Source organism: Bombina bombina, chromosome 5, assembly GCF_027579735.1.
Source record: "Bombina bombina isolate aBomBom1 chromosome 5, aBomBom1.pri, whole genome shotgun sequence".
NCBI lineage: Eukaryota > Metazoa > Chordata > Amphibia > Anura > Bombinatoridae > Bombina > Bombina bombina.
In genome coordinates this window covers 866,288,617-866,309,418 of record NC_069503.1, presented here as the reverse complement: position 1 = coordinate 866,309,418, position 20,802 = coordinate 866,288,617, and the positions used below count along the sequence as shown (strand labels likewise).

Below are 20,802 nucleotides of genomic sequence, written 5' to 3'. Positions count from 1 at the left end.
ACGAGTTCCATTCGATTTATTAAATAATTTAAAGAAAAAGCAAGTCATTTTTAAAGTCATATTTAAAACAAAATGCCAGCATTTTAGAGACAGGTTTGGAAAGATTTTACAATGGCAGCTTGAAATTGAGCATCTTCATCAAGGACAAAATTCTAAGACAGGAAAAAGAAATATTCAGATAAGTGCACATACAAAAGAGTATATCAAATTTCTCTTAATATTTAGGTAAAAACTTGCAACAGAAATATTTTTACTTTTAATAGACGATTGTATTGATAAACTTGCTTAAGTTGAGGTCGCTTATTATCGAAATTACATTTTTTTGGAGATATAGATATAGATACAAGCTAGAGACTGTTAGTGTCAATTGCAAATGAGGGGAGATATAGATATAGATACAAGCTAGAGACCGTTAGTGTCAATTGCAAATGAGGACAGATATAGATATAAGCTAGAGACTGTTAGTGTCAATTGCAAATGAGGACAGATATAGATATAAGCTAGAGACTGTTAGTGTCAATTGCAAATGAGGACAGATATAGATATAAGCTAGAGACTGTTAGTGTCAATTGCAAATGAGGACAGATATAGATATAAGCTAGAGACTGTTAGTGTCAATTGCAAATGAGGACAGATATAGATATAAGCTAGAGACTGTTAGTGTCAATTGCAAATGAGGACAGATATAGATATAAGCTAGAGACTGTTAGTGTCAATTGCAAATGAGGACAGATATAGATATAAGCTAGAGACTGTTAGTGTCAATTGCAAATGAGGACAGATATAGATATAAGCTAGAGACTGTTAGTGTCAATTGCAAATGAGGACAGATATAGATATAAGCTAGAGACTGTTAGTGTCAATTGCAAATGAGGACAGATATAGATATAAGCTAGAGACTGTTAGTGTCAATTGCAAATGAGGACAGATATAGATATAGATACAAGCTAGAGACTGTTAGTGTCAATTGCAAATGACAGATACAGATATAGATATAGATACAAGCTAGAGACTGTTAGTGTCAATTGCAAATGACAGATACAGATCTATAGATATATATCTATAGATATAGAGATATAGAGATATAAATATATATATAAATAAAAAAAACATAATTTATGTAAGAACTTACCTGATAAATTCATTTCTTTCATATTAACAAGAGTCCATGAGCTAGTGACGTATGGGATATACATTCCTACCAGGAGGGGCAAAGTTTCCCAAACCTTAAAATGCCTATAAATACACCCCTCACCACACCCACAAATCAGTTTAACGAATAGCCAAGAAGTGGGGTGATAAGAAAAAAAGTGCGAAGCATATAAAATAAGGAATTGGAATAATTGTGCTTTATACAAAAAAATCATAACCACCCCAAAAAAGGGTGGGCCTCATGGACTCTTGTTAATATGAAAGAAATGAATTTATCAGGTAAGTTCTTACATAAATTATGTTTTCTTTCATGTAATTAACAAGAGTCCATGAGCTAGTGACGTATGGGATAATGACTACCCAAGATGTGGATCTTTCCACACAAGAGTCACTAGAGAGGGAGGGATAAAATAAAGACAGCCAATTCCTGCTGAAAATAATCCACACCCAAAATAAAGTTTAACAAAAAACATAAGCAGAAGATTCAAACTGAAACCGCTGCCTGAAGAACTTTTCTACCAAAAACTGCTTCAGAAGAAGAAAATACATCAAAATGGTAGAATTTAGTAAAAGTATGCAAAGAGGACCAAGTTGCTGCTTTGCAGATCTGGTCAACCGAAGCTTCATTCCTAAACGCCCAGGAAGTAGATACTGACCTAGTAGAATGAGCTGTAATTCTCTGAGGCGGAATTTTACCCGACTCAACATAGGCAAGATGAATTAAAGATTTCAACCAAGATGCCAAAGAAATGGCAGAAGCTTTCTGGCCTTTCCTAGAACCGGAAAAGATAACAAATAGACTAGAAGTCTTACAGAAAGATTTCGTAGCTTCAACATAATATTTCAAAGCTCTAACAACATCCAAAGAATGCAACGATTTCTCCTTAGAATTCTTAGGATTAGGACATAATGAAGGAACCACAATTTCTCTACTAATGTTGTTGGAATTCACAACTTTAGGTAAAAATTCAAAAGAAGTTCGCAACACCGCCTCATCCTGATGAAGAATCAGAAAAGGAGACTCATAAGAAAGAGCAGATAATTCAGAAACTCTTCACCACCTCCCTTGGAGGCAAAGTTTGTAAAACTGATTTGTGGGTGTGGTGAGGGGTGTATTTATAGGCATTTTAAGGTTTGGGAAACTTTGCCCCTCCTGGTAGGAATGTATATCCCATACGTCACTAGCTCATGGACTCTTGTTAATTACATGAAAGAAAACACGGTTACATTGGAGAATCACATATAGGCTATAAAATCTCAAGTTGTTCTAAAAGCTTAATAGGGGAAATGTTTAACTTGCCATAAAATCTGCATAATCAAACTGATGTCTTGCGTTTAGATGGTCAACGACATTTGCAGTTGTTTCATTAGGGTTGCCCCAAGGTAAAGTTGAACAAATAGGGCAGACCTAACATTGGGAGAGAGAGAGAGACCAAAACATTAAAAAAAAAAAAAAAAGAAAAAAGAAAAAAAAAACCACACTTAGTATTTAATATTACAGTATAAAATATATTATGTTTTATTTCAGTTCTTATTTGACCATGCAGACTCCTTAGTAATTTTAATATTCCCTACTGTTTAAATTACTACCACCACATATATTACTACTACTGTTGGCATCAATCTTGGTAAATGAAAAGTGAAAGTGTTTATAATAGGTTGGGTGCAAATTTCCTTAGCAAAACATATTTGTATGGCACCAACATATTCCACGTCACTAGAACAAAAAAAAGGTGCATTATGTTATAGTACCACTACAAAAAGTAAAATACAGAAATATGAAGGGGTAGAAGTCACTGCTTGTAAGCAGTCACCCAATGTAGATGACATATGCCCTTTAGCATGTCACTGTACCTCTTATGTGAAGGAAGCTGATGAGACACTTCTCATTGGCTCACTGGATGTGTTCTGCTCATGAGACCATTGTACTGTAGTTAGTTAGGTTTTAAACCACTTTGTTTACAGGGAAGAGCATTATTCCGGTTACGTGTGCCCTTATCTACTTTTAGCAAGAATACATAGTGTACAATTTAAACCAAACAAATCGCAATTTAAGTTATGTTAAGCTACTCCATGTTTTAACACATATCTTTTAAAGAACAGCATATATATTCAGTGTTTTACACGTCTAAAGATGGGGGTGTATATATAAACACAAAAGTATGTCTTAGCAAATACACACACGTACTTAAAGCGAAAGTAAATCCTAGTGTTTTACAAACGCTAGAATTTACTTGTGAAACAAATAAAGGGCACTTTCATTCATGAAGTATAAAAGATACTTAATGTAGAAAGCTCCTTTAATTGATTCAATCGATTGCCATTTTTAGCTGCTACAGCAGCCTACAGCTAAAAATGGCGATCAAATCGAATCAAATAAAGGAGCCTTCTACATGAAGTATCTTATACTTCATGAATTAAAGTGCCCTTTATTTGTTTCACAAGTAAATTCTAGCTTTTGTAAAACGCTAGGATTTACTTTTGCTTTAAGTTACAGAGAATAATAAAAGTATGCTATATAAATAGACTACACAGCAGATTATTTATATAGCATACTTTTATTATTCTCTGTAACTTAAAGCAAAAGTAAATCCTAGCGTTTTACAAAAGCTAGAATTTACTTGTGAAACAAATAAAGGGCACTTTAATTCATGAAGTATAAGATACTTCATGTAGAAGGCTCCTTTATTTGATTTGATCGCCATTTTTAGCTGTAGGCTGCTGTAGCAGCTAAAAATGGCAATCGATTGAATCAATTAAAGGAGCTTTCTACATTAATTATCTTTTATACTTCATGAATGAAGGTGCCCTTTATTTGTTTCACAAGTAAATTCTAGCTTTTGTAAAACGCTAGGATTTACTTTTGCTTTAAGTTACAGAGAATAATAAAAGTATGCTATATAAATAGACTGCACAGCAGCTTAAAACAAATGGGAAGGGACTATTACCATTTCCACAACTTGAAAATAATGCAGCGAGTTACAATGCTCCAGCAAGGTGCTTCTGTTCATATCTTGTTGTGGACATAAAGGACACTTATAAGTAGTATTGTGTCTGCAACAAATCAAATATGGTTAAAAAAGAATTGAAACAGTAGAAATTGATTGCAAGGAAAAATATTTATAAACATGGATCATAAATACATAAAAGTTAAATGGTGCAAATTAATATTACCATGTGAAACCACATACTATATGGGAATGGATTGCACTTTTACATGATTGCTTAAATGACCTCTGGACCTTACATAATTTAGATAGAACAATTAAACTGCACTAAACTATATATAAACAAATACATACATTCTTATGATAAGTAGTAGAGTCTCTTCTTTAAATCACTATCCAAGCAAGACATAATGAAAATAGCAATTATTTAACTTAGATAATTGCATTAGTTAGAAAATACTATGCTGTATTTACTTACATTAATATGGAATTGTAATTTTTTTGCCCCCCCCACCCAAATGTAAAAATTCCTGCAGGAACAGGAATTTAAATGACAGTTTTTTACTGCAGTGCCTGCTTGTCCATTACATCACTAAGGTTACTATTCGCCAGAAATTATAACCAAATATAAAAAGTTTGCCATTATCTCTAATCTTGCAACAATGCTAAAGTCAAAACATCATGTACTTTAAAAAAAAAAATAAAAAAAAAGTGTAAAGATGAGCAATTCTCACCGTTCTGTAATTTGTGGATAGGTCTGCACTATGGGATCTTTGGGAAGAAAACCATACTCTTCCTGGTATTTCTTACAGGATTTGTAATGAAGTCTCATGTAGGATAGTTTGAGCTATGAATTAAAAGATTTAATCTTTAACATACATCAAAATAATTCTCTCGTCATCTCAACTTTAAAAGGAACAATTGAACACAATACAACAGCATAATCCACAAAAGCACAAAAAAAAAAAAAAGCAATAGCACCAACTCTGAATTTCAAAATTGTCATTTTTTTTTCTGAGAAATTTCCTGTTTAATTTCTCTGTTCACTGTGTCATGTGACATCCATCAGCCAATTAGAAAATCATACTCAGTGAGAGCCGATACCTCAAACTGTGCATATAAAAAGGACAAATTGATAATGGAGATAAATTGGAAAGGGTTTTTTTTTGTTTGTTTTTTTATTTAAACTGCATGTTCTGTCTGAAACCAGAAAAAGGGGGATATGCTTACAGAATAAATTAATTGCTTACATGATGGCGAGAGTCCACAAGCCATCACAATTAGGATTAAAAAGGAACATGAAACCCAAAATCTCTTTGATTCAAATAGGGAATACATATACATACCCCGAATGTCATTGGCTCACCCATGTGTTGAGTTAGTAACCAGTAGTGCATTTCTGCTATTTCAACAAATGATACCAAAAGAATGAAACCAATTAGAAAGTTGTTTAAAATTGTATTCTCTATCTGAATCATGAAAGAACATTTTTGTGTTTCATGTCTCTAAGATCCAGTCCAACAATAGGAGGAGGCAAAACACCGAACATATATTTAAAAAAAAAAAAAAAAAAAAAAAAAAGGGGCTAAAAGTAGTTAATAAAGCAGGGTAAGTGGAGGCCATATCACCAGAAGGATATGAACAAACTGGAATATGTGCAATGAAGGGCTACTAAAAATAGTACATTTAAAAAAAACAAAAAAAAAAAAAAAAAACACACACACACCTTACCAGGAGAGGTTCAATTACCTAAATATGTATAGCTTCAGGAATACATTTGTGGGAGGGTGATTGATTCATCATGGAACAAACTTCCACAAGAGGTGGTATTGCCAAACACTGTGGGGGGCTTTAAGAATGCCTTGGATAAGCATAATACTATTCTATGAACTAGGTGAGTTTATACTTATGGTTCTTATCTGCCATCAAAATCTAGGTTTCTGTTTCTTTAATTTTTAAGTGAAGTGCAGACTGTTACTGCTGCAAACTATTAATAGAGGGAGCACACCTGGGGGGGAGGTTAGAGAACTCAGAATGCCGGAGCAGATACACTGAACAACATTATTCAGTAAAGCTTTCAAAATAATCTTAAAAGGGACACTGTACCCAAATTTTTTCTTTCGTGATTCAGATTGAGCATGAAATTTTAAGCAACTTTCTAATTTACTCCTATTATCAAATTTTCTTCATTCTCTTAGTATCTTTATTTGAAATGCACAAATGTAAGTTTAGATGCCGGCCCATTTTTGGTGAACAACCTGGGTTGTCCTTGCTGATTGGTGGATAAATTCATCCACCAATAAAAAAAGTGCTGTCCAGAGTACTGAAACCAAAAAAAAAAGCTTAGATGCCTTCTTTTTCAAATAAAGATAGCAAGAGAATGAAGAAAAATTAATAGGAGCAAATTAGAAAGTTGCTTAAAATTGCATGCTCTTCTGAATTACAAAAGAAAAAATTTGGGTTCAGTGTCCCTTTAAGTAAAAACAGTTTGTATACCCCTCTTTGTATTTAAATTGTATTTAATGACAAGGATTTGTGATAAAATACAAAAACTAAACAAATCTAGTATAGGTGGAAGAGGACTTTGCTCAGAAAAGCTTACAGTCTATAAGTTGAGGGTGCAGAGACATAAGGTTTGGGGTAGCTTGTTACATGGATTGTAGTTGCAGCAGTGAGTCATGGAGTTCAATAATTATTTTGGATCGGATGAGAGATGGAGGAGAGATGGTAAGCCTTTCTGAATAGGTGTGTTTTCAAGGAGGGTCTGATGCTATACAAGGTTGGAGACAGTCTTAAGGAGTGGGGTAGAGAGTTCCAGAGGACAGGAGCAGTACGTGAGAAGTTTTAGAGGCGGGAGTGGGATGTAGAGATAATAGTAGTGGAGAGACGTAGGTCAGAGGTTGATCGAAGAGGACGGGTTGGAGAATATTTGGAGATGAGAGAAAATATAGTTGGGAGTGGAGGCTGTCGAGTGCTTTGTAAGTTAGGGTTAATACTTTACACTGGCTCCCCATACACTCCAGAAAACAATTTAGAGACTGGCAGAGCAGAGCTGCTGATGTAGATTGACGACTTAAGTGGATGAGTCTAGCTGAAGCATTTAAATAGATTGGAGGGAGGAGAGGAAGCGTTTTTGAAGGCCATTTAGCAGTAGATAGCAATAGTCAATGGATGACAAAATGAGGGAATAAATGGAGTATTTTCGTAGTTTTTTTAAATAAGGAATGGACGAATTCTTGAAAGGTTGCGTAGGTGTGCACAGCAGGATTTGATAAGTGCTTGTATATGTGGGTTGAATGGGAGTTTGGCATTAAGTGAGACCCCAAGACAGTGGCACTGGGGTGAGGTGTTGAGAATAGAGTCTCCGACCATCAGAGGAATGTCAAGTGTCAGGAAGGGGGGGGGAATAAGAAGCAGCTCAGTTTTGGACAGATTTAGTTGGAGGTAGTGTGAGGACATCCAAGAGGAAATTGCAGAGAGGCAGTTGGAAATCTGGTTGAGTAAAGAGGGGGAGAGATATCAGGGGAGGAAAGATGGATTTGGGTATCAGCATATAAGCGGTACTAGAAGCCAAAAGGAGGCTATAAGTTTTCCAAGGGAGGATGTATAAAGAGAGAAAAGCAAGGGACCCAAGACAGAGCCTTGTGGTACTCCAACTGAGAGAGGCAAAGGATTAGAAGATGTATTGTTAAAGCAAACTGAAAACAAGCAGTTTGAGAGGTATGAAGTAAACCAGGAGAGGGCTGTGTCTCGGATGCCAAATGAATGTAGGATTTTTTTTAGGAGGAGAGGATGGTCAACTGTGTCAAAAGCAGCAGATAGGTCAAGAAGAATTAGTAATAGGTCATTTGTTACTTTAGTGAGAGCGGTTTCTGTTGAGTGTTTAGGGCAGAAACCAAATTGTAGTGGATCAAGTAAGAAATTAGTTGTGAGAAATTTAGTTAGGTGATTATAGACCAGTTGTTCCAATAATTTGGAAGCAAAGGGAAGTAAGGAGACTGGTCGATAGTTAGAAGGGGTGGAGTGATGAAGCGAAGACTTTTTTAGAATTGGTGTGATTGATGCATGCTTGAATGTTTCAGGAAATGTGCCAGCAGTGACAGACTGGTTAAAGAGGTGAGTTAGGAGAGGGGTTAGTGAAGCAGAAGAGAAGAAGAAGTTGTGAAGGAATAGGATTAAGTGGGCAGGTTGTGAGATGAGCTGAAGATAGCAGTATGGAGACCTCTTCCTCTGTTACAGGAGGAAAGAAGAAGAGAGTTTTGTTAATAGAAGGGGTAGGTAGAAGGGCTGGTTTTGAGGAGTGTGAGGTGTAGATGTCTTTCCTAATGGTGTCAATTAAATTTTTGAAGTGATCACAGAAACAGCAAGTTTGAACATAGACCCGAGACTGAAGTTTCAGAATACTTATAGGTTGCAGTAACAATGCCCAATGGGCACTGATGCTAGAATTGTGCAATACACCAAATTGTGCCAAGGGTGAGACTGTCACAGGATGACAAGTAGATACTGCTGGCTTGAGGAAAACTGTCACTGGTATAGCAGACAAAGGATACTCAGCAGGTGCAGGGTACCCAGCAGTACTATTAGGGAGACTGTCACTGGATACCAGGGGCGAGATAACATATGCGGCGCAGGCTTCAGCGTAACTGCCGAAACCCGCGTCGTCCGTAACTTCCCCTTGCACATCAGGGAATCACATAAAGCCCGCCGGCAGTTCATAAAGTGCCGTAAGTCGGATAAACTAGCGATGTCCAGAAATGTGCGTAAATACAAATTTCTGGAGTCACCAGTGACTTACGGACCGTTACAAACTGCCGTATATATCTAACCCGCTTCCCAAAAATAAACCCGCCATGTAAAAACCCCTATATCCACAATCCCCCCACATCGCAACTAATAATAAAAAGTATTAGCCCTTAAACCGCCAACCCCCCCCCACAACGCAATATGCCTAAACTATTAACCCCTAATCCGCCATTCACCCACATCGCAATTAACCCAACTATTAACCCCTAAACTGCCAAACCCCTACAGCACAATTAACCTAATTACTAAGCCCCCTAAATTAACCCCAATTACCTAAATTAAAAAAAAAAAAAACACTACTTTAAAATAAAAATAGTTGAAATTAAATCGAAAATTAAAATAAATAAAAATCTAACATTACATAAAATAAACCAAATTATCAAAAGTAAAAAAAAAATTAAACCTAATCCCTATGTAAAATAAAGAGCCACCCCAAAATAAAAACACCCCAATCTAAACCGAACTACCAATAGCCCTTAAAAAGGGCCTTTTTTAGGGCATTGCACCAAGTTAAACAGCTCTTGTACTTTAAAAAAAAAAAAAAAAAAAATACTAAGTCCCCCCTCTAATAATAATAAAAAAAAAAAAAAAAAAAAAAAAAAAAAAAACTACCTATTGCCCCTAAAGGTGTATTTGTATGGGAATTTAGCTCTTTTCCAGTGCCCAAAATCCCTAATCAAAAAAAAAAAAAAAACCCCACACACAACGACATCTACACCAAATAGGTACTCACCGTTCCTGAACTCCTTGCTGGAGGCAAAAAAACTGACTAAGATCTTGGGAAAGTGAAAGGGATTAAAAGATGTCCTAGGGGCAGCAAATCTAGCAGGTTGCAATTACAGAAGCTGCTGAGGAGAACACAATAATATGTCCAAAGATTAAAGTATAAGACATACTCCAAGTGTAAAACATGAGCTAGTATGGGTCAGTAATTACGTCACCTAGGGATCAGGAGGACCTGGACGTAATTACCGACACACACTAGCTCGTGTTACGCTTAGAGAATGTTGGTTTTCTGATTTTACGAGTGGTTTTATACTTTTATCTTTGGACTTTATTGTGGAAAGGGAATACATGCATGGAGTTGCTCCCATGCGATTGGCTTATTAGCAATTTGTGTTACTAAGCAATTGAAAAGGTGTACCTGGTGTGTATATAAAAGATATGAAGTGTGTGAACGTCTAATAAACCTGTTTGGCTTTACTAATCTATCTAGCTTGACGTTCTCTTACACACCAATGTGATATATTCTTTGCATATTTGCCATGAGCTTGTGTTGATATCACACTTATACGTTTTTACATCAAGAGCTCCCTTACCCGGTTCCAGGTCCTGCTACACAGGGGAAACCCACGCCACATGCGAGGAGTGCCTATCCGGGAAAGGCCATAGGCAGGCTGGACTGTTTGTGCTTTTACACAACAATGATGTAGTTTCACGTGAGTGGCCATTTGTCTTTTTTATTATATATTGCTGTTGAAATGGTAACTACTACACTATTGGTGTCAGTGGATCTGTGCGCTCCTCCTCATTTTAGATCTCAATTGCAGGGATTTTTCTCGTTTGATTTGCCCTCTAATTTTGGATTTAGCTGTAGGAACATTACAATTGGATCTCTTGATGAGACGCTAAACCCAGATTAAGGGTTGCCTTGTTTTAGGATCCTGTAAGCTTTTTGCTCTTTTGGAAGATGCTACCCCTTAGTGTGATGAGATTAGAAAGAGGAGAGTAGTTAGAGAATAGTAACCCTGTGTACTATGTATGTAATGAGATAGATATACAGTATATTTATTTTTTCCCTTCAGTGACAGCAGGTAAGAGCCATAAGCCCAGCAAGTCTACCCATATTTCGTAAGATAGCGTTATGCTTGTCCCAGGCATTCTTAAAGTCCCCCTACAGTCTTTGTCATTACTACCTCTTGTGGAAGTTTATTCCTTGAATCAAATCACCTTTTCTGTAAAGAAGTGCTTCCTCAAGTGACACTTGAATATACCATCCTTAAGCTTGAGATCATGACCCCTTGTTCTGAAATTTTCCTTTTTATGTAAAATACTCACTGGCTCAGTTTTACTAAGCCCCAGTCGTACAAACTTGCATTTGGCCAGAACTGGTTTATAGCAAATGTTTGATTTTGGCACAAAATTCAATAAATAATTGATGTATGTTAATTTGTCACACCTTCGATTCATTGAAAATAAGTAAAATATTGGATTACCTGTTTTTCACAATAACTGCAGCTCCCAGAAACGTTACTCATCTTTGTTTCAATGTCATAAGCTCTTGTTGGTGTTAATCTTTCTCTCTTGTTTACTGATCCACGGCAGAGCGGGCAATGAGCGCCACCTGATTTCATAGCCATTATAAAACATTTCCTACAAAAACTGATAATGCACCAGTTTTAACAGAGTCATTTAGAAATTACTAGGCCATTACTGGCAAGAGAAGCAAAATATAAATACATTAAAGCTGGAATACATTATTCATTTACATTGGCTAAGGCTTGTTCATACACACTAAGGCAACGGTGTGAGTTGCCCCTAAGTTTGAAGATATTAATAAGCACAGAAATATTAATAGTCTTTAAATAGACAATGCCATAAAAACATTGTAACACACTAATACCCCTTGCTGCCAGTAAGTGATTTAACCAAATGGTAAAATTCACTGCTGCTATTGGCAAACATTTTCTAGAAGAGACAAACAAAGGATTAAAAGGGACATTGCGGTCAAAATTGAAATGCACATAGATTTATTATATCTGTGAATAGAAACATACAGTATTTGCAATATAAATGTATTGGCAAAAATGCTTCTTGTAAAAGTATCATTGGTTTAGTCTTAAAAAAATTTAACTGCACGTGAAGCATAGCTAAATATTCTGAGTTGATAGGCATTTAAATTCTGCAGCAGCTCTTAGCGACCATGGGGGGCTTGTATTATGCCTAGGGTTGCCATCTGCCCCGGTATCACTGTATGTCCCGGAACTAGGCTCCAATGCCCCGGCCTGCCCAGCATCCCTGTCACTCACACACCACAACACTTGATTTTTTTTTTTTTTTTTAAAAAACACTTTGGTGGCTGGGCCGGCAGGGCAATATGAGGGAAACTAGGGAGAAACTAGACTCACACTCTCAGAGTTACAGCTACAAGCGCTTCACACAGTTTGCCCTTAGCAAAAATGGCGGCGGATACCAAACTACTGGAGAATGGAGTCGCATTAGGTGACAGTTACTGCTCGCCAGAGACTTCTGCTAGTTAGTTTTTTCCCCGCTGCAACACTTTCTAAATACCGTAGCCGTGAGCGATGCCCGTTGGTTTTACTGCCAACATGGAGGACTCAGATATGCCAGCTGACAGGGAGACTAAGGTAACCACACTCGGCCTCAAAAGATGGGATAACCCCTTGGCTGCCAGGACATGCTGCACCACATTGTTTCGTATTGTGTTGCAGGCTGCGCTCTCTGTCATTCAAGGAGCTAATTGTGATATTGTAAAATATATTATCTCCCTGAAGCAAGCCTAGTTAGAATTAACAGACAGCTCACTGACACTTCACACGCTCACCGACAGGCAGCTCACACACAGAGGCAGCAAAAAATGGTAAAATATATTTTATTAAGGCAGTGTGAAGCCACACCCCCATCACGCCCCCAGTCACACCCCCATCACGCCCACATTCGAAGTGTCCAGGAATCGGCTGGGCAAAAAGGGGGCAACCCTAATCATGCCCCATGTCAGTAATTAAATTGAGGGAGTGCTTTGTTTAAAATGCTATTGCCCAGTGCATACTTAAATACACTTTTTAAACAGCTATAACTTGTAAGAAGCATTTTTGCTAATACATGTATATTACAAAAATGCTTCTGTCCAAAACTGAAATGCATGTATGCGAATTCCAGTTTTGACTGGAATGTCCCTTTAATTTAAATCACTGCCATGTAAAGCAGATTGTCTGTCAGCAACATGTGTGAAGTTTAAGGCAGAAAGGTGGCTAACCTTTCCCTTAAAGCAGCATGGATTTACATCAGTAAAAAAGGTGCATGTCCCCCCCCCCCCCCCATTTCCCTTAAAGCCATGCTAGGGATAATGTTCTAGGCACCATGATGCTGTATTTGTCCTGACATAGGGCATTTAAGCACACAAAGGGGCAGCTCACAACCCTGTAGTGAAGTTTGCCTAACCCCTTAAAGGGACAGTATACTGTAAATTTTTGTAAAATAGTTTTTCCCTTAATGTGTTTACAATTGCTTCTTTTACCAACTGCAGAGTAAAAAAAAAAAAAAAATGTATGAAAATTAGCTTTTAAGGCTTATTTGTGTATATTAAAGCTCTGATTTTGTGTTTTGAAGCCACAACCTAATAAAATGGGTTGAGCTTGTAGGTATAATCAGATCTCATTACTGTATCACATTGTGCACATATACCTGCTTCTTTATCTTATATCTGTCCCTAAAACAATCACCAGTACTTTGAGAGAACAATGGAAAATCAGCATTTTATTACCTTATCTCTGCTATATCCCACTGGAAGTGTAATTTCTTCTGCTGGCTGTGTTTACAAAGCTTATCTATAGCTGGTACGCGCAGCCACAAACTTTCAGAATAGGTGGGGATACCACATGCTAAATCAACAATTTCAAATGCCAATATAAGTGTAAAGGAGCTATTTGTAAACAATTTAATACACTCCAGCAGGTAAAGTGGATCATTGGGAACAAATTAAAGGGGAGAAAATTTTTGAGTAAACTGTCCCTTTAAGGAACAGACCATTTTTCAATTTCTTTCCCTTAAGGACCAGGGCTATTTTTAAATTTCTGTGGTGTTAGTGTTTAGCTGTAAATTTTCCTCTTACTCATTTACTGTACCCACACATTATATCCTGGTTTTCTTGCCATTAAAAAGGAACAGTCAACACCAGAATTTTTGTTGTTTAAAAAGATAGATAATCCCTTTATTACCCATTCCCCAGTTTTGCAAATCCAACACTGTTATATTAATACACTTTTTACTTCTGTGACTAACTTGCATTTTAGCCAATTAGCATTGTGATCACGCTAGTGGCAGACACTGCACTATCTATATGGCCTACATGAGCTTGCTCTCCCCTGCTGTGAAAAGTAAATAAAAAAGAGGCGGCCTTCAAGGGCTTAGAAATTATCATATGTGCCTCCCTAGGTTTGCTTTCAACTAGAATACCAAGAGAACAAAGCAAAATTGTTGATAAAAGTACATTGGAAAGTTGTTTTTTTTTGGACTTGACTGTCCCTTTAAATTGACTTTTTAAAGATGCCATTATTTTCATCATATCTTCTAATTTACTATAAAAAAAAAAAAAAAAAAAAAAAAAAAAAAAAACTGTTACACATCTACAAACCGCCAAAAAAACACCTATGCTAAATAGTTTCTAAATTTTGTCCTGAGTTTAGAAATACCCAATGTTTACATGGTATAGGGCAATTTCCAAAATTAGCGAGTTACATTGGAACATACATACATAGTAGACAACCCAAAGTATTGATCTAGGCCCATTTTGGTATATTTCATGCCACCATTTCACTGCCAAATGCAAGCAAATAAAAAATAATGTTCACTTTTTCACAAACTTTAGGCTTCACACTGAAATTATTTACAAACAGCTTGCACAATTATGGCACAACTGGTTGTAAATGCTTCTCTAGGATCCCCTTTGTTCTTAAATAGCAGACATATGGCTTTGACATTGATTTTTGGCAATTAGAAGGCCTCTAAATGCTGCTGCGCACCACACTTGTATTATGCCCAGAAGTGAAGGGGTCAATTAGGGAGCTTGTAGGGTTAATTTTTGCTTTAGTGTAGTGTAAAGATCAGCCTCCCACTTGGCACATCCCACCCTCTGATCCCTCCCTGACCCCTTTCAAACAGCTCTCTTCCCTCCCCCACAAGATAGATAGATACACATACATACACACACTGCTGTGTAGGTTCCCCCGAACTTCCCTGATCCCCCCCCCCCACACAGCTCTCTAACCCTCCCCCTCTACCTTATTGTCCGCCATCTTGGTTTACTAACAAATTTGCACTTTAGTTAAAAATAAAAATCTCTGAAGTGTAGTTTCCACCCCCTCAATACCCTACTCCGTTCCAAAACATTTTTTCCCCTCCCTCTGCCCTTTCCCCTCTTTATCCTTTGGCCAATGAAACTTTTAAGAACTTTATGACCGTGCGCGTGCCCCGCATTCATTCACGGACAGGAACTGGATGTCACACTGGCGATGGGTCGCCCACCCGCCTCCCTGCTATTGCTCACACCCACCAACGATCGGCACCACTACTGTCTGGTGCAGAGTGGGCTACAAAGTAGCCCTCTCTGCATCGGTAACTCTGCAAATCTATTTCTGCAGTGCCCCAAATATCTCAATTTTGAGCGAGATCAACGCAGAGAGACACTCAGGACTGGTCTTTAAGGGTATAACGACCAGCATTGTACAGGGTAAGACGCTGGTCGTTAAGGGGCTAATGATTTTCAACAACAAAATTACAATTAAAGTCTATGGGGATTTTTGTAGATTAAACCATTAAATAATTTTTTTTTTTTTTTTTTAATAGGATTCTGGTCGAACCCTAAATATTTAGATACAAAATTGGAAACAGGAAATATAGGTTTGCTCAATGGCTGATAAATGTGGAACCTACATTTCCCCCCCCCCCCTTTTATGACTCAGATAGAACATTAAATTTTAAAGAAGTTTCCATTTTACTTCCATTATCACATTTTTTTTAATCATCTTGGTATTCTAAATTGAAGGAGCCGCTATGCACTACTGGGAGCTCCCTAAACACATTGGGTGAGCTGAGCATATGACAAGAGGCTTATGTGCAGACACCAATCAGCAGCTAGCTCCCAGTCGTAAACTGCTGCACCTAAGCCTACCTAGGTATGCTCTTCAACAAAGGATGCCAAGAGAACAAAGCAATGTTAATAATAGTATATTGGAAAGTGGTTTAAAATGGCAGGCCCTATCTGAATCACAAAAGAAAGTTACATGTCCCTTTAAGGACATCCATAATGCTTTTGATGGTAGGGATATGATTTTGTCAGCCTGAAGGCAAAGGAGTTTAAGATCGGAAGTTACATTGTTTTAAACACAAAAGATTTTAAAATACAAACTTTTAGATACAACAAAGAACTATATATAAAAAAAAAAAAGAGCTTTAGCAAAAGTTAGGTTTCAGTGATAGGTTTAAAAGTTGTATGTTCTAAATCTATCTGAATCATGAAAGAAAATGTTGGGGTTTCCTGTCCCTTTAAGACTACAATCACAAAAATACAAGCAGGACAGATATGCATCCGTTTCCCTTAAAGGGATAGTGTACTGTTTTTTCCCCCCTCCCCTTTAATGCATTTCCAATTGTCCATTTTACCTGCTGGGGCTTATAAAATAGTTTACAAATAGCTGCTTTACCTTTTTGTCATTTGAAATAGCTGCTTTTGTCTGTTGTATCCACAGCTAGACAGAGATATTATTCCAATGTTTGTGTAAAGTGTACAATCAGATTATTGCCATATGACTTGCACAAACATTGGATGAGCAGTGAATAAGTCACCACTGGGGGGGAAGCCAGCAGTGGTAAGGGCGAGGAGGATAAACTATGGATCAGTTTTAACTCTTTCAGCTATGATTCTACAATGAAGTAAAGGAACCACTATATAGTTTATGCAACCAGGATTTCATATGTCTATTTGAATCCTGCTACAGGTTATAGAAAATCTATAAACAAGAAAGTGTTGAAGAAATCCCACTCCTAGTAGAATGTGGGACAAAGGTGCTCAAAAGTTCATTTTCAGTTGTTCCCTTAAAAGGGAACGATCCTCAAAAACTTGCTAGCATGGAGAGAAATCAGATTTTACTGAGCACTGTATTGTAATATATTGTGTCTCCCCCTCACATAAAGATTTTTTAACTAACCGTAGTAAACTATAAAAGGATTCCCAAGTTAAAAATTGCCTTTAAATCAAAACCGAGTGGCCTCATAATAATACTGACAAGGCATGTTATAGAATCTCGCAACACCAGAGACCTTTAAAGACTGAGGCCCTAATATGGGCATCAGAAACAGCTATATCATGTACAAAAATAAACCTAAAGGAGCAGTTTCCCATACATATATTCTGCAGCTGGTATAAAAATGTATTGGAAATACGTTAAGGGTACACTCATTTTACAAATACCCTGTCCTTTTAAGAAGGCTTATAAGACACATACATTTCCATCCCAATTTTGCATAGAAATGTCACAGTGGCCATGAAAGCAGAATACACACATATTACAATGCTGACTAAACTGACAGCCAAGAAGAAAACCTTTTCCATTTACAGAACTATGGCATGCATGCTATATCTGTGTAAGGACAGCGAGATTTTAATCCTGTGATGGTAATCATTAGCTAACAAAATTATTTGAATAGTTCCAAGACCAAGTATCAAGTGTGAGAGAGCACAGGTTGATTTTCTAAAAACTTTTCCCAAAGCTACAGAAATCTAAAAAGGACTGCATATTGTTTTTTTTATGGGCATGAGAAAAGGAATTAGTCAATAATTATAAAATAAAAATGTCTGTGTGCCTATGTTCCATCTTCTTAACATAACTTATCTGCAAAGGAACCTCCTCAATGATTATATATTTATCTCTAACTATTTCAGAATTGAGTCTGTATATAAGCAAGCAATTAAAGCACAGTAAGCATTTTCTTTTAAACACAATGTACAATCAACCAGAACTTAAAAATCTGTAATAAAAAAGAAGCAGCTATATCTATATATATATATATATATATATATATATATATATATATACTCTAATATTAGATTGCATTTACTCACACATGCTCACAAGCCTGGGTCCTCACTGGAGTTTGGAAGATTTCTTGACAAACTGGGCAATAAAAATCTTCATGTTGATCAGAAACTAAAGATGTAGAAGCCATCAGGAACACAATTAACTTATCTAGTATAGAGGTTTGTACAAATAACAGTATGTTATAAAACAACAGGGCTTTCTATCACAATGAAGGATTAAACCAACAGTGGTATAATTATCACCTTTTAGATTTAAATCTTGTGAAAACAATTAAATAATTAATGTTTAATTAGTTCAAGTAGCAGAGCAGAATGTGTTTGCACTGTGGTATAAAGCCATGTTCCTGTATAGCCTGTTGCAAGTTGAAGCAAATTTCTATATCTTTACATTAATGGGGCATAAGTTTATCTTTAGTTGTTTGTGAGTCAGATTGTGATATAATGTTCTAAATATTTATTCCCAACAGATTAAAAATAAGATAGCTGCATACAGAATTAGGTGTCCATATTTTAAAATTTTTGTGCAATTTTGTATGAATAAAAATAAGGTTGTAACAGATGAATATAGCTAACAAAATATTCCATTTAATCAGCTATGTTGGAAAACTGTGTTACTGATTGCGCTCTATTCCTTTTGATCTTTGGATCTATATTTCAACTAATATAGAGTAAATATGAATTCTAATAAATTCACTCAGAGGACAGTTTTGGGGAAATGTTGGATATTTGAAGAGTAGCTCTTTATATTATTTATGTCTGTGAAAAAAATATTGTTAAAAAATCTTTAGGATGCATTTCAAAATGTTAATGTGTGTTGTATTGAAAACATGCATACTTTTGTATCATCAATTAGATCCAGTTAAAACAGTTTTTATCATTTTCATTAAAGGGACATGAAATCCATTTTTTTCTCATGATTCAGATAGATCCTACAATTTTATCCGCTTTTAAATTGACTTGTAATATCAAAAGTGCTTCATTCTCTTGGTATCCTTTGTTGAAGAAGCAGCAACATACTACTACAGCTAGCTCCTAGTAGTACATTACTGCTCCTGAGCCTACTTTACTTTTCAACAAAGGACCCCAAGAGAATGAAGCAAATGAGAAAGTAAAATTACAATTTGTTTACAATTGCATGCTCTGTCTGAATCATGAAGGTTTTTTTATGTTACTATCCCTTTTTAACTGATCAAACTTCTTGAAAACATCTTTTACCATTAAAGTGATAGCAAAGTCAAAATAAAACTTGCAGGATTAAGATTCTGATAGAGCATGTCATTTTAAGACTCTTTTAAATTCACTTCTATTTTCAAATGTGCTTTGTTCTCTTGGTATCCTTTGTTGAATATGCACATATCCTACACTAGTGGAAGCTAACTGCTGATTGGTGTCTGCACACATTAGTCTCTTGTGTTTGGTTAACTAGATGTATTCAGCTAGCTGTCTGTAATGTTATACTGTTCTTCAGCAAAGGATAACAAGAGAATTAAGCAAATTTGATAATAAGTAAATTGGAAAGTTGTTTTAAATGGTATGCTTTATCCAAATCACGGAAGAATGATCTCTAAAACACTTATGAGACATCTAGAGTAATTAGAAAAACAGTGTATGTTCAATTCTCTTCTGAAATGTTTTAAATATTAAATATCACTGATAGCAAATATAGAATATGGCTGAAAATATATCTAATAAGGGTGATATCGGTGACATGGCTGGACACCTTCACTTGCACTCCCCTCCTCCATTTTAGTATGTATTTCTTAGTCCAAGGCTGTGTTTAGATCTGACCACCATGTTATATGTCAAAAATATGTTTTGTTAAATGCACTCACTATTTACTTTTTTAGTTATTATCTATTTTCACTTTATATTCTAGAACTCTGTAGTAATTGGTGTCTATGTGACAAACCTGTTCTAAAATCCTGTAAAACCTGCTAACTCCTTTCTGACAATTCTTACTATCAGAAGTAGGAGATCCTTTTGTTGCAATACTTATCAATTATGTCTACAAAAGGCAGCAATGGAATCTATGTATTGTGTAGCACTGGTTAAATTAACAATATCTTTTGCATATGAAGACAAATAACTAAGCATTAGCAGCAGTAAATAGAATCTATGCCCTTGCTCATTTACACACATACAGACATCATAAAAACATTTTTTTTTAATTTATTAAATGAAAATAGAAAAGTTCTCCAATGACATCAGACATATCCATTATATATATAACCAGATATAAACCATTGCTATCCAAAATTATTTTACTTATCACCCCCTCCAAAAATAATAATAATAATAATTACCTAACCAACCCTGGTCAGACCCAATCTCTTCACAATAGCCATTCTCCTCTTAAAGGGATGTTCTACTCCAGATTTTTTATTGTTTAAAAAGATAGATAATCCCTTTATTAGCCATTCCCCAGTTTTGTATAAACAACACTGTTATATTAATACAGGTAGCCCTCAGTTTACGCCGGGGTTAGGTTCCAGAAGGAATGGTTGTAAATTGAAACCCAGTTTATAATGTAAGTCAATAGGAAGTGAGGGAGTTATGTCAATTTTGAGAGGGGCCTGGAACCTAAGTAACCTATAATACATTATTTTTAAAGCTTTGAAATGAAGACTCTAAATGAAAAACAACATTATAAACAGTATCAAATATTCACACAACACAGAATGCATCATCAAACTAAGCTTAATGAACAAAAACATTTTTTTTACTTGCATTTTTCTGCTAACAAAGCAGTAAGGTCTCTGCATTGAAACAGTAGCATACACTTAGCTAATACCCGGTCTGCAGATATTCTATGCATTCCAGGCTGGACTGATTTTTTAGGCAACCTGACCTTCAAGCAGCTGGGTAGGAAGATGTAAAGTTTCCCTCATGACTGCTAGATCTTATTCCTTTGACAGCTGGGTAGGTCTGGTCTGGTCTGTGTACACTGATTCATTTCAGACCTGTTAACCCCTTAATGACCGCAGCACTTTTCCATTTTCTGTCCGTTTGGGACCAAGGCTATTTTTACATTTTTGCGGTGTTTGTGTTTAGCTGTAATTC

At 36.2% G+C, this 20,802-nt stretch overlaps 1 protein-coding gene across 1 annotated transcript; it reads right to left on the bottom strand.

Annotated features, from left to right (window-relative positions):
* On the bottom strand, positions 1–17,870 carry RNF138 (ring finger protein 138). Its single transcript, XM_053715875.1, has 6 exons — positions 17,767–17,870; positions 11,123–11,288; positions 4,835–4,947; positions 4,101–4,206; positions 2,453–2,560; positions 1–152 (listed from the first exon to the last, which is right to left on the bottom strand). Exons 1-6 carry the CDS (start codon positions 17,868–17,870, stop codon positions 84–86), a joined length of 666 nt encoding a protein of 221 aa, XP_053571850.1. The 3' UTR covers positions 1–83.
* Positions 17,871–20,802: the final 2,932 nt, after the last annotated feature.

Coding starts and splice junctions, on each gene's coding strand:
- RNF138 (XM_053715875.1), bottom strand. CDS start 17,870: ATGGCTTCTACATCTTTAGTTTCTGATCAACATGAAGATTTTTATTGC. Junction 2,561..4,100: donor ATTTTCAAGTTGTGGAAATG/GTAATAGTCCCT, acceptor TCCCAATGTTAG/GTCTGCCCTATTTGTTCAAC. Junction 153..2,452: donor TTGATTATGCAGATTTTATG/GCAAGTTAAACA, acceptor TTCCTGTCTTAG/AATTTTGTCCTTGATGAAGA.